General features: G+C 41.1%; 1 protein-coding gene across 3 annotated transcripts in view; it reads left to right on the top strand.

The window, feature by feature from the left end:
* reps1 (RALBP1 associated Eps domain containing 1) overlaps window positions 1-15439 on the top strand; it is a 47637-nt gene that overhangs the window by 12822 nt on the left and 19376 nt on the right. For 2 of the 3 annotated variants that reach the window (XR_013962837.1, XM_080744415.1), the window contains exons 5-10: window positions 5324-5454; window positions 6492-6654; window positions 6817-6880; window positions 8109-8263; window positions 9352-9473; window positions 12248-12328. Coding sequence is in view for 2 of the 3 variants with exons in the window: in XM_080744415.1 (XP_080600541.1) it covers window positions 5324-5454; window positions 6492-6654; window positions 6817-6880; window positions 8109-8263; window positions 9352-9473; window positions 12248-12328 (716 nt within the window). In the remaining variant the exon portion in view is untranslated. The remainder of the gene's footprint in view (window positions 1-5323; window positions 5455-6491; window positions 6655-6816; window positions 6881-8108; window positions 8264-9351; window positions 9474-12247; window positions 12329-15439) is intronic. The other variant, XM_080744416.1, reaches the window with a different exon arrangement.

The following is a 15439-nucleotide window of genomic DNA, read 5'->3' as shown; positions in this document are numbered from 1 at the left end:
TTACTATGAAAACCTCCACCGGCCGTCCGTCCGTCGGTCGGTCACACGTCACACGTCACACGTCACACCTTTGCCCTGCTCATATCTCCGCATCAGTATGACATCACACCACATGTGTACACAAACCTTTGTGTACGTTGCTGTGGCAACAGTCTGTTGTTGCTGGTTTGTTAGTGTACGTTAGCAACCACCTTAGCAACCATGGTTTTACCCTAGCAACCAACTGTTTACCCTAGCAACCAACTGTTTACCATAGCAACCATGTTTTTTTACCCTAGCAACCAACTGTTTACCATAGCAACCAGATACGCAGAGCAGGGATCTCCATATATGGGCATAAACAGGTGACATCACACTGATGTCAGATACTCAGAGCAGGGATTTCTCCATAATATATGGGCATAAAAGGGATTCTGTGAGGGATCTCCATATATGGGCATAAAAGGGATTCTGTTAGGGATCTCCATATATGGGCATACAAGGGATTCTGTTAGGGATCTCCATATATGGGCATAAAAGGGATTCTGTTAGGGATCTCCATATATGGGCATAAAAGGGATTCTGTTAGGGATCTCCATATATGGGCATAAAAGGGATTCTGTTAGGGATCTCCATATATGGGCATAAAAGGGATTATGTTAGGGATCTCCATATATGGGCATAAAATGGATTCTGTTAGCTGTTAGTGATCTCCATATATGGGCATAAAAGGGATGCTGTTAGGGATCTCCATATATGGGCATAAAAGGGATTCTGTTAGGGATCTCCATATATGGGCATGAAAGGGATTCTGTTAGGGATCTCCATATATGGGCATAAAAGGGATTGTATCCCAGATGATGCCCTGTTAGGAGATCCACACTAACAGAATCCATATATGGTCCTACCGACAGCTGCTATAAGCCAACCCTGGCGATAAGGTCTGAGTCGAAGAAATGCTTCTTTCCTGGCAAGAATTGCCCCTTTATACTGTAGGGCTCGTTTGTGTATTGTATGACATCACGCCATATCATCGGCTGAGGACTGTGTGATGTCATCATATCTCCATATATGGAGACATAAGTTGCTCATGCCCAAATATGGGCTGGTGAGGTCAGACTTAGTGTGATGCGTAGGTTATCTCCATATATGGAGATTCAACTTCAATGAGTAACCATGGCAAACTGTCAACTGCCCGTATGTCTTGATAATTGGTAAAACAAATTTTTTGGCCTATTTGTGGAGATAAGCGACCAACGGTCGCTTATCTCCCGATTAGGGAGTCTTACTGGTTACTATCAGAATATAGCACTATTTAACACTTATTTTAACAAAACAATATCACTTAACCTAGCCTGACTGCAAGCGTCAGACTCTATCACACACTTCGTTTTGGGATTAGAGTCTGATCCTTCGGACAGAGATTCTACTTCAGCGGGGGCGGGCCGAAGCCTATTGACGTCACACACACACACACACACACACACACACACATACACACAACACACACACACACGCGCTTAGAGCCCCCGACGGCGACGTGACATCGCAAAAATACGTTATTTCTCATAACATATTATATGACTGCATGTTTACGTTAGTGCAAAATGGTATTGATTAAAACGTAATAAAACGGCACTATTGTATAGTTTATTAAAATAATTCGAGTCGAGTCTGACTACACCTAGCCTCGCGTAGCCAGGCTTACTCATCTCCGAAGAGAAAAGCCTGGTGACAATAGAAGGCAGAAAGCGTTCAACTTCCGCCGTGAGAATTTCACCGGAAGCTGTATTTTTTTCACAGTGCTGTGTTCTTGCAAACGTATTCCCTGCACGAAAAACTCTGGTCTTCGTCTCCTGCTCCGTCGGTTGCGCTCGAAATAAACAATATACAAACAATAACATTGATTCAAGCAATGTTACACCTACTAAGAGCGAGTTAAGAGCTACAATCAATTTTAGTTTTTTCGCTGGGGAATGTAAACAGACCCGCACCGCATGACGTAACGTCCGTTAAACGCAGACTTCCGCTAGAAATCGTGGAACACACCGGAAGGCATATTGTCTACAGGGTGGACTCCACCATGACAGTTTTCACGGACCAATCAGAGTCCACTAGCGGCTCACGTGGGCAGAAGAGCACCAATTAGAGTCCACTAGGGACTCTCACGTGGGCAGAACAGCTCCGAAGGGAGGGGGCTGGGGGGGGGGGGGGGGGGGGGGGCTGGGACCGGACCAGCCTACCACGTGCCTCAAGTCTACAGCCCTGATTGGCCCATTCAATTCGCCCGCTCCTCGGACTAGCTTGAAATAAATTAAAATATCTCCTGGTTCAGTCCACACTACACACCACCCACCAACAGGGGGTGGTGATGTGCGGACTGATTTATCAGGCTACACTTAACCTACCTTTTAAATGTCATTATTATTATTTACCAACAGTTGCCACTGAAAGCATAGTTCCTGAAAACATGGTCTAGCATAGCCAGATCATCAGAGATGTACGCCTGCTGATTCGTCTGGGGAGAACTCTAAATTCATTGTACAGTATGGGCCAGAACAGTGGCAAAGAAGGGCCACTGACAAACCTATGCCCACTGCTTTGAAAACAAATCCTATCACTGTCCCAATGTGAAGGTTCTGCAATGCTGTTATTTCTTTTTAAATCTTAGAATTGTAGAGGTAAAAAAAAGAGCAGACCAAGTACAGAGTGAAAGGTCAATTTAACTAAAACATGAATCCAACATAGATTGATGACAGTGCTGTCAAACAAGTCTATGAATCTTATCTCTATCGATGAAAATCTGCATCACACATTTATACAATATGTAGTGGGGGTCCCTGCTTCATCTCTCTCTCAGCTAAGGGGTCCGCAAACGTTGAAGACCCCTGGCCTAGGGAGACATTAGGCTTTTGATCATCAGGCAGAGGCTCTGAGCCACTTCTGCTGCACATAACACACATTCAATGTTTTTTTTTTTGTTATCAATTATTTTTATTTTCCATAACATAAAATTAGAGACATACATATGAATAGAACAAGAAAAAGTAAAACATTAATCAAAAGAAAAATGCAATTAACAGACAAACACAAACAATAGCAAAACAAGAAAAGGAAAAGAAAACCCACCCACCCCCTTTCCCCGGACCAACACGGAATGTACAATAGTGCATGCCTGTGCTAGGCTGTTACCACTATATAGTGATTTCTTGAATCATAGCCTTAAGCTTATCTGCAATGTCCGACCACATATTAATGTTTTCTTCTTTTGCTCCGTGTAACCTTGCTATCGACTGCTCTAAATATACTATATCTAGAAAGGTTAAGGCCCACTGGCGAAACGTTAACGTATGAGGAGGTTTCCACCGCGTAGCTACCATCTTCTTCGCCGCCGTTAATCCAGCAAAGAAGATGCGCTTGCGTATATTGTTTAGTTGCAACTGTGAGACGTCATTTAATAAAAATAAAGAAGGAGAAGATATGATATTAATACTAAAAATAGTTGAAAGTTTTGAGGCAACCATATTCCAGAATGACGACACATTTGGGCATTCCCAAACCATGTGAAGGAAGGTACCAATACTATTTGAGGCGCAGAGAGTGCAGTTGGGATTATTCAAAATCCTCATAGCACATAGTCTGCGGGGAGTTAAATAAGTCCGATGAACAAAATTTAAATGAATTTGTTGATGGTCTGGATTTCTAGAAGATAGCCTAATGTTAGACCACACTGTGTCCCAACAAAAGTCAGGGTCCAAATTTGGTACATCATTCCTCCAAACAGTATCAACAGATAGGGGCCCATAACTACAGTCTAATAAAAAACCATAGAGGGTGGAAACCAAACCTCTTGTTCTGTTACCATCACAGATAAACTCATGGAAGGGGTGCAATCTAAGGGGAGCTTGCCATGGGACCCCATAGGTCCTCATGGACAATCTCAGTTGGAAGTAGAAAAAAAGGGTATTTCCAGGCAGATTGAAGATGTCACACAAATCTCGAAAAGGTCGTAAACCATTTCTATCAAATAAGTCCCCTAATGTACGAATCCCCTTAGCCCTCCACCTTGGAAAGCGAATGGGGCGATCCTCGATTAAAAGTCTTTGATTATTGAACACTGGGGAAAATAAGTTCCATTTACAATCAATCTTACACATCTTTTCAGCTGCTCTCCATACTGCCACTAAATGAGAAATGATAGGTCCAAAGCGAACTTTGCATTGATGTGTAGTTATGTTTGAATAGATAAGATCTCTCAATTCAACAGGCTGCACTAAACTCTCCTCAAGCTCTCTCCAAGAAACCTTATTTGCTGGGTTAAACCAATTTAAAAGGGGGCGGAGCGTGAAGGCCCAATAATAAAATTTAAAGTTGGGTAATGAAAGGCCGCCATCATCTCTAGCACGCTGTAATAGAGAAAGTTTAAGACGAGGGCGTTTCCCTTTCCACACAAACTTAGATATCGAAGAGTGAAGCTTATTCCAGTATTGCGGCGGTGGTGGCAAAGGGAGCATAGAGCTTACAAAGTTAACCCTAGGAAGAACATTCATCTTTATGATTGAAACTCGAGCTTGGAGAGAGTTGGGCAAAGATGACCATCTATCTAAATCAAGACAAATCTTATTTAGAGTGTCACCATAGTTGTTCTTAACAATAGCCTGAAGAGAGGGGAAAATATCTATGCCAAGATATTTGAATTGGCTTACTACTGGGATTATGGGCGGCAGGATAGCAGATCTCATCTGATCATTTAGAGGTAGAAGGGCTGACTTCGTCCAATTAATTTTGTAGCCGGAAATGGAACTGAACTGATCAAAGATTTGAAGGACATGAGTAATTGACTGTGGTGCATTCTCAATGAACAGTAGAATATCGTCAGCATATAGGGAAATGCGATGCTGTGTGTTGTTAATCGAAACAGGAGTAATATCTGCAGACTGACGCACTGTCTGAGCCAAGGGTTCGAGTGAAAGTGCGAAAAGGAGAGGACTAAGGGGACAACCCTGCCTCGAAGATCTGCCAATCGTGAATAGCGGCGAACAGATCTTACCGGTTAGGACCATCGCTGACGGATTAGAATAAAGTACTTTAACAAAATGTATGAATGAAGCACCAAATCCCATTTTATCTAGTACAGCCCACAGGTAAGACCATTCCAGACGATCAAATGCCTTCAACGCATCGAGCGACAACACTGCGGCGGGGGTCCTCAGCTCCTTAGCCCTATCGATGATATGCAATAGTCGTCTAGCATTATCAGAGGCTAGTCTAGTTCCTATGAAACCTGTCTGATAACACACATTCAATGTTGAAGTCCAATATGTCTTCTTGATTCTCTGTGCAGGACCGGTGCCTGGTGATGGGATGTGGCAGGCCCATTCGCCCCCTCTACCGGTCCAGGAGAGCTGGGTCAGTTTCACAGCGGACACCCCCCCATCCAGCACACTCCCAACCATGCATCCATCGTCAGTCCAGGTAGCATAGCATTACACCATCTGTCACGGCCCTCTCTACCCCCTCTCAACCTCTCCCTCTCTGTCTCTGTGTGTGTTGCCCTTAGCGCTGCCTGCCTGTCTCTCTGCTGTGCTGTCCTTCCTCCAGGGTTCCCACGGTCATGAAATTCCTGGAAATATTTTGAAATTAGAACAATATTTTTCCAGTACTGGAAAGGTTTTGGAATTGATCAAGGGTCCTGGAAAGTCCTGGAAAAAATAGCTATGCATTGTATTTGGTTATTGATTTTGTTAATACCTCTGAAATGACAAATTAAACATTGGACAAATTGTCAAAAATTAGAGGCAGAAATTGTGAAAATAGCTGATCTACATGCTCACAACGCCTCGCAACGCAAGGCGTTGTGAGCATGTAGATCGGCTATTTTCACAATAAAACCGAGTTATACAAAATTCCTCAACTGTTAGTGCTCGTCAGGGTGCCGGAGTCCCCAGTTCAAACATGATTATTTCGGGGGTCACGGCCTGAAAAGGTTGAGAACCACTGGCATACATTGCCTGTCTTTGCACATAGGAGTAAGCGACTCGTTATTGAGCTGAATTATTGTTATATAGTCCTGGAAATTGGGTTCAGTATTCTGGAAAGGTTTTGGAAAAGTTCTGGAAATTAATTGGTAAAAATGTGTGGGAACCCTGTTCCTCTTACCTGGAGAGAGAACCACTCGAGAGGCATGATGTGAATGGCACATGTATCTCATGCCATCATCGCCCACGGTGTCATGTTTTGTTTTCTCGTCCTCCTAATCTGATCTCAAAGAGTTATCTGTAGTTCCTGTGAGGTGAATAATCTGAGCGTTGCAAAACATTTTGTAGCGTCACACTGAAGAGATTACATCTCACTGTCCCTTTCAAATGTCTTCAGTGGAAGCTGTAGCCAGACAGAACAGGCATAATATTATTATATTATTAAATGCAAAAAGCATGCGATTTTCCGTTCTTGTAAACGGTGTCAGACATCGTTTCCCCCTTGCTCTAAATGTGCCTTGTTGCTTTCTCTAGGAGAGCACAACGATACGAACGGTGGCGTCGGCGACGACGACCAATGAAATCCAGCGACAGTCCAGTGGCTACGACGATCCGTGGAAGATCACAGACGAACAGAGGCAGTATTACATCAATCAGTTCAAAACCATCCAGCCGGATCTCAATGGCTTTATACCTGGTGAGAAAGCTTGCACTCACTCACTCGCGCACGCACGCACGCACGCACGCGCGCACGCACGCACGCACACACACACACACACACACACACACACACACACACACACACACTCTCTTTGAAACCCAGCGACTGTTTTCTCATTCAACACTTTACGTGTTCCAGGTTCTGCAGCGAAGGAGTTCTTCACCAAATCAAAGCTACCGATCCTAGAACTGTCACACATTTGGTGAGCCACCGCTGTTGGACCCTTTGGACCTGTGGTGTCACTGAGTGTACAGTGCTTTGGTACAGTGTGCTGAAGATGTGTGCAGAGTCTGCAGACACGTGTGCCTTTGTGCTTACAGTCACCGGGTGGACTATTCCCTCTTTTCCATGTTGATGCTGCTGTGTTGACAGAGGTTGCATGAACGGGACAGCTGCATAAAAACACTTCCTCAATCAATGCTGTCCACTTTGTAGTCTACATAGAGAAATGTGCAGCCAGTAGTTTTGATTCAAATTGCCGTCATTTATTTAGACTAGACCTTACCCGTTCGAATATATGTGCTGCAAACTCTCCTTTCTTTTCTTTTTGTTGTGGAATGATTCCGCCCTCTACTGGGCTGTATTGGTCACTGCAGTATAATGCATTTTGTGACTGAGTGACTGAGTGACTGACCTCATCTCTAAAATTATATGTAGGATAGATAGATACCTTTATTATCCCAAGGGGGAAAATGTGTTGCCCAGAGGCAGCACAGCAGTATAAGGTTATTTACAAAGTTACAGAGAAGTATGAAAAAAAAAATTATATCATAATTCAGTTTTTCTCGAAAACAGACAAAGCAGCAGTTTGCACCAATTGATCGCAACTTTTTGTTGTAATTTAAATTTGTAATGTAATGTACTGTGATGTGTGCAGGGACAGAAAGATAACTATAATATCCTACTCATACTGGTATAGACTGAGTAACAGCTACTTGGTTATATATGGTCACTGAATCTGACTTTTCAGAATGGATCAACTCTACAATTAGCCAGTAGCTATGCCCCTCCCGAAAAAGCTTTTGTCCAATGCTAGCTTAGCAACTGGCAGCTTGCCAAGGCTGTTGCCAAGGCAAACCGTGGCAAGCAGGAAGTTATTCTAAGCTAGCATTGGACAACAGCTTTTTGGGAGGGGCATACCTACTGGCTAATTCGGTGATGCTCTTCTAAAGAGCTTTTTTCTTTAAGAAAGCTTTGTTAAGTTCTTCTTACAAGGGAAAAGAGGTTAAAAGCAAACTTAAATGGATGATCCTCCTGTTTGGGCTATAAAATCATGACATCTGGCCTTGCCAAAAGTAGTTGAGCACCAAAAAAACTAAAACAAATCTACTTAAGTGAAGGTACAATTCAGAAAGCACAAAAGAAGCTACTCAATTAGAACAACGAGTGCTTAGTTTCCACCTCTCAATGTCTGATCACACCTTCTGCAGGGAGCTGTCGGACTTTGACAAAGACGGCGCCCTGACGCTGGACGAGTTCTGTGCAGCCTTCCACCTGGTGGTGGCCAGGAAGAACGGCTACGACCTCCCAGAGAAGCTGCCAGAAAGCCTGATGCCCAAGCTGATTGACCTGGATGACTCTGCAGGTCTCTGGTTCTCCCTGCACCCACATCCTCCCCTTCTGATACCAACACACTCACACTGTCACGGGCTTAAGCCTGATTTATACTTTGTAGTATGGTGGTGTTGTATGTAGGGATGGGACGATACGTGATATTATCGTTTATCGTGATAAAAAACCCTCATGATAATCGTATCGTGGAGATTTAAGTTATCGTGATATCGTCCTCCGTCATGCACTGGGATCAATCCACCTTTTATTTGCCGAGCTGCATATCCGGTACCACTTAAACCCTCTGTAATGGGTAAAAGGTACATTCTCGATAGTCTTCTTTTTTTTTTTCACTCAAATGTTAGCTTGTAGATCTAGAGAGCTTTCACTGTATGCAGTTTTTTGATTTATCGATCTATGAATTAACAAAAAAACGTGAATTCCTTTAATAATGTACTAATAACTATTCTTGAAACATAAAAGCACTAAATGCATTATAAACATCTGTATCCGTGTTGAATTATTAGAGTAGTATAAGTGTACCTCCCTGTGTGATCATGTTTAAACTTTCTTGATTCTTGACACCAGGCAATGCAATCTTATTTGTAACAAGCACATTTCATCAACACAGCAATACAATGTGCAAACGTTTTTTTCTCAGGGCACCCCATCAATATTTTTTTTAAATCCGAGACACCCCTACATTATAATTTTCACTCCCAGCACCTTATATTTATAGTATATCATCGTTGTCGGGTGGTTTTGTATTTATCATCTTTAAAATGTACTAAACTAGTGAAAACAGCAGATCAGATCGCGAGGCGTTGTGTGCTTGTAGATCAGCTGTTTTCATTAGTTTTAGTTTCTGCCTGACATTAATGATATTTTAGTGATTATGTTGCGAGGAAAACATTGAGATAATAGCCATTTTGGTTAGAACTGACTGAAAATAACTTTGTGCTTCAAGTTTAAAATGATACTAAATATTTTTTCAAGTCTCCAAATAAATTCCAAATATTATCAAATGATCTCGTGGCACCCCAGGGTGCCCCGTCACCCACTTTGAAAACCCCTGCTTTAGTCTTAACATGATGTGTTTTCTTTCTCATGTCCGGTGTACAGAAGTACCAGAAGCGACAGCTGACGTGGGCTACTCGGGCTCCCCCGTGGAAGTGACCCCCAACAAGTCACCTTCCATGCCCTCGCTCAACCAGACCTGGCCTGAGATGAACCAGAGCAATGAGGTTCAACCACAACCACCCAGAAACACACATCTTATACACATACACATCATTTACTGTATGCTATACAAGCAGGTATACAATGCAAGTATACACACGTTTGTATAATATGGTCAATCCTAATGATTGTAGCCTCATACGTTTTAAGTGCCTGCTCTTTCTTTCGTGCCGATTCAATGCGATTTGCGTTACATTTCTCATTTCATTCACTTCATGACTTGAGTTTAATTACTCACCGTTCAGCACTACGTCTCTCACTTCCTTAGACTGTTGGCGTTAGGCCTATTCTGTCACCGGCTGATGACATCACATCTGTGACCCAAAATCTTATTCCCCACTTTGGATTTGAACAGGGGAATCAGTTTAGGAATAACCCAAAAGAGATTACTGGATTACATTCAGACTAAATACAGAAATAATAATTATACATTTCCTAGTAGTAACATCAATAAGTAGCAAGAAAGTATTTAAATTCTGTGAGATTTGCAGTGGTTGTGCTGACGTTTTCTCTCTCTCTCGTTTTCTTTCTCATTGATGGTAGCATAACTTTGGACATTTTTTGGTTCATAAAACATTTAACTACTCATCATCAATTGAGTACCTGAGACGAATAGCAGTCTAAGTCCGTATTTTAAAATAAGATATTTTTTTGATTTACCAGACTGTAAACCACAAACTAGAAGTTTTTAATCTCTTAAAGTCTTAAAGGAGTAGTTCACCCCCAAAATGACTTTTTTTCTATTGATTAGTCATGCCATGGAGAGTAGAGTTCAATAATATTTTTTGGTTTTTTTCACATTCCTAAGACAAAAATTTGATTCGAGTAAATTTACCCCCATTGATTCCGGATGGTGACCCGTTTCGAAACGGGTCACCATCCGGAATGAATGGGGGTAAATTTATTGTTATCACATTTTTGTCTTAGGAATGTGACAAAAACCCAAAAAAATTATTGAACTCTACTCTCCATGGCATGACTAATCAATAGAAAATAAGTCATTTTGGGGGTGAACTACTCCTTTAATGCACTCCCCTCTCATTTTGTTGAATTAGATTTTTTTTACTTAACTCATATATATTTTAACTCATAATATATTATTATTATTATAAGACATAATACTTATGGAAAGTGGAAAAACAGTATATCGACTCCAGCAGTTTGTGGAACAACAGTCTAAGTCCGTACAAGCAATATTCAGCAGACAAAGGGAGCAGATAACATTAAAACAGACAATTGAACAAAATGAGGGGGGATTGCATTAACAATTTAACAGATTAAAAATGACTAGTTTGTAGTTCACGGTCTGGTAAATCAAAAAATATATGTATTAAAAAATATATATATGGACTTATACTGTTATTCGTCTCAGGTACTCAATTGATACCCAAAAGTACATTCATAAGAGTCCTGGATGGTAGCATAATGAATACTGTTCAGGAAAGTTGCTGATGACATTTGTTTGCTTAACGGCAAGACTTTGCAGTTGATTATGAGCCGTTTTCATCACTGCAGTCAGGATAGAAAACCATAGGAACTGGCCACACAGAGTCTGATTGTCTCCAAAATGTACCAGTTTCCTGTGATATTTCACAAACCAAATTGAGTGATGACTGGATGGATACCTATCAAAGTGGCCGGCCGTGTACAGACTGTACACTGACTTACTATCTGCGCGCTGCCGAGATTTACCAGCTTTTGACTGGCTGTTAATTTCTCACGCTCGAATTTTACACCATTATGTAAATGGCTAAAACGAGTTTGAATTTAGACAAGAAAAGTCACTCATGAACACATTTAAACTCAGATTGTAAGTGTATGATATAAGATTTTTTTATTTAGGGTAGTAGCTCTAAAGGTGGCTGATTCTAGTTACCAGAGATGTTTACCAACATATTACAAAACCTTTACTTAGAATTTGAACACTTTGTAAAAAGAAAAAATCAGATAAACCTAAAGCCACACTGAACATAAAAATAGTTGATTTTAGGTCACAACCATGTCACCATGCCCGTGACTGACGTCACGTCTTGCCGGCAGCGGCACAGACTGTAGTGTGGTTGCTTAACCCTGGTTTTTTACATTATCGAAACGAAGCGGATAAAAGCGCCAAACTTCTTTTGTGGCTTCTTTGGGACCTAACGATGGATTTTAGCCTTGGGGTACTAAACTTTATTTTGAGGTTTACCCATAGAATTATCCATATCAAGTTGGGCTCCCATCGACTTTCTATACAGGAGGAAAATAACCAGAAAAAAACTGCTTTAAGTAGGATGTGAGGGGTCTAACTAGGGGTTTGTCATGATTCTGAATCCATTGCAAGCATTTGTTTTGCACAAAAAACTTTCCTTGGGCTAGAAATTCCTTGGGCTAGAAATGGCCCCCCAAAACACCCAAAAAAACGTGGGGCCATTTCTGGATTCAGAATCATGACAAACCCCTAGTTAGACCCCTCACATCCTACTTAAAGCAGATTTTTTTCTGGTTATTTTCCTCCTATATAGAAAGTCGATGGGAGCCCAACTTGATATGGATAATTCTATGGGTAAACTTCAAAATAAAGTTTGGCACCCAAGGCTAAAAATCCATCGGTAAGTCCTAAAAAAGCCTAAAAAAAAGTTCTGCGCTTTTATCCGCTTCGTTTCGATAATTCTGTTAAGCCAACAACCCACTACTGGTGATGTAATAATAAAGTGTGATATGACTTGGTGCTTGCTGACTGACGTGTTTGTCTGTGTGTTTGTTTTGTCTCACTGTGGTGTGTCTGTTGTCCCTGCAGCAATGGGAGACGTTTAGTGAGCGCTCCTCCAGCTCACAAACTCTGACCCAATTTGACTCTAACATTGCACCAGCTGACCCTGTAAGTCCAATCAGTTAGTATGCATGGTATCTCCATCTTATTGACCCGTTATTAACCCTTCTCTCTCTGGAGGATCTCCTCTCTCACCTTCTCTTCTCTTTATCTCTGCCTCCTCTAGCCTCTCCTAGGGCTGTCACCACATTTTACATGACGATTTTAGGCCTAGAATTATTGAATGCTTTAACCAGTGAAAAATAGCAGATATACAAGCTCACAGCGCGGCACCGAGTGCCGCGCTGTGAGCTTGTAGATCTGCTATTTTTGATAAAGTCGTGAAAATGTGTGCAAATCTTTGAACATGTGTATTTTCTCAAAGCGAACGTTTGTAACTAAAATTTTGCTTCTGGGGGGTCTCTGGAACTAGATATTTTGAGATGCGGGTCCGTGGCCAAATACATATCATTTTGGGGGTCCTTCACATGAAAAGGTTTGAGAACCACTGACATAATAGTCTCTCAAGAACAGACTAACTGAGCTCCAGTTAAGTGAAAAGGACCTTTTCTTTGACGATGGCTAGCCAGATTGCTGACATAGAAACATAGGGTTTTTCAAAAAATCTTAGAAGGATTCAAAAGACACTTATAGAATCGGGTCAAAATTCTAGTTTTCATGATTTTTCAAAAATAGCAGATCTACAAGCTCGTATATCTGCTATTTTTCAATAGTTAAATCATAAAATAATGATACACCATAATGTGTACCCGTTCTAAATGGGTTAATTGTCACTCAAATAATTGCGATTAACGATTTAATTGTGTCTTTGTCGTCGACAATCACATTTCTGTTTGACTTGTAGTCTTTGAAGTTGCACATGGCAGATATGACACATAACCTAAATATACAAAGAAATGAAGGACATATATATTTGACAACTTTACACTTTAAAAAGAACATTGATAGTGGAAATAGCCGATCTACAAGCTCACACCGCGTTGCATATTTCCACTATTTTTTAAATACATTTTTCAACTTGTAAACGATGATGACGATTATGACAAAATAATTGCGATTATGTCAAATAATTGCGATTAGACGATTAGTAATAATCGTGACAGCCCTAGCCCTCTCCATCACACTCTCTCTCTCTCTCTCTTTGGTTTCTCTCTTCCTCTCAGATCCCTCATTGTAATTCTGTCTTATTGCATTCACTGCATGGTGTTCTTTTAGATTTGGCTTTGCTTAGCTGCTATTGGTCACCTTTTCCACGGTGGCAGCAACCCGACAATCACGTGAAAGTCAAAGAAAATTGGTTTCCGTGTTGTGTTGTTGCCAGTGAGCAGATTGCATAATGGATATACATAATGTCTTTGAGTGAAGAACGGAAGGGGAGTCGCAGGCTGACAGTTGGAAAGTATGACTGCGTTCTGGAAACGAAGCGGACAGTCACGGCATTCTAGATCAGTGTTTCTCAACCTTTTTTTCTGCATGGGCACACTTTTCATGTCCCAAGAATCCATGGGCACACCAACATAATACGGGGGTGTAAATATCGTCGGGAAGAAACCTTGTATTTCCAAGTTTCAAATGTGTAGGTTTCTTCGCAAAGTAAAGCCCTGCTTCATCATACAAGGCTGTCGCACAACAGTAGTGAAAACAGCCGATCTACAAGCACACAACGCCTCGCCGTGCGAGGAGTTGTGTGCTTGTAGATCGGCTGTTTTCACTAGTTTAAATCATTTTTAAAATGATAAATACAATACTGGTTTTCAAGCAGTTTCAAGGGGCACACTTGACCCTTCTCAGGGGCACACCAAAGGTCCCCAGGCACAGTGGTTGAGAAACACTGTTCTAGATGTTAGATCCATGTATTGACCGACCACCCAAAACGACTTTTCTTCTATTGATTACTCACGCCATGGAGACTTGAGTTCAATAATATTTTTTGTTTTTTGTTGCATTCCTAAGGCAAAAATTTGATTACAAGAAACGTACCCCCATTGATTCCGGATGGGGACCCAAATCCATTCGGGTCCCCATCCGGAATCAATGGGGATACATTTACTATAATCACATTTTTGTCTTAGGAATGCAACAAATACAAAAAAACATTATTGAACTCAAGTCTCCATGGCGTGAGGAATCAATGGAAGAAAAGTCATTTTGGGGGTGAACTACTCACTTTAAGCCCCATATACTTGGTAGTAGCAAAAATATCAGATCTGCAAGCTCACAGCGTGTCGTATCACGGCACATTGTGAGCCTGTAGATCTTCTATTTTCACTATTTGTTTATTTTCATGAACATCTTTGAAAAGATTTGGATATACTGTATATATATATTATTTTCTTTCCAAAATAGGATCGCCAGGGTTTATGTTATTAACAAAGAGTGTAGGAGTATTTTTGTTTTCCAAAAACCAAGCATGACATGTTAAAAAACTTTTGAAATATTGTAATTCTGTACTGTAGGAGAATCATAATTGAATATATATAAATATTATTTCAAACTTTCTATGCCAGACTCTTGGAAAGACCACAACCTTTGGGTTATTGTTTTGTCTGTTTCCATAGTCAATCTGTTGTTCTTAACCCATTTAGAATGCTTTAACCAGTGAAAAATAGCAGATATACACGCTCACAGCGCGGCACCGAGTGCCGCGCTGCGAGCTTGTAGATCTGCTATTTTTGAAAAAGTCGTGAAAAAATGTGTGCAAATCTTTGAATATATGTGTTTCAAAGCGAACATTTGTAACTCAAATTTTGCCTCTGGGGGGTCCCTGGAACGAAATATTTTGAGATGCGGGTCCGTGGCCAAATACATATCATTTTGGGGGTCCTTCACATGAAAAGGTTTGAGAACCACTGACATAGTAGCCTCTCAAGAACAGACTAACTGAGCTCCAGTTAAGTGAAAAGGACCTTTTCTTTGACGATGGCTGGCCAGATTGCTGACATAGAAACATAGGTTTTTCAAAAAACCATAGAAGGATTCAAAAGACACTTATAGAATCGGGTCAAAATTCTAGTTTTCAAAAAATTTCAAAAATAGCAGATCTACAAGCTCGCAGCGCGGCACTCGGTGCCGCGCTGTGAGCTTGTATATCTGCTATTTTTCAATAGTTAAAGCGTAAAATAATGATACACAATATTGTGTACCCGTTCTGAATGGGTT

Source organism: Nannobrachium achirus (genome assembly GCF_963921795.1).
Source record: "Nannobrachium achirus genome assembly, chromosome: 16".
Lineage (NCBI taxonomy): Eukaryota > Metazoa > Chordata > Actinopteri > Myctophiformes > Myctophidae > Nannobrachium > Nannobrachium achirus.
Note: the sequence above shows the minus strand (reverse complement) of the source record. Positions and strands in the feature narration are given on the sequence as shown.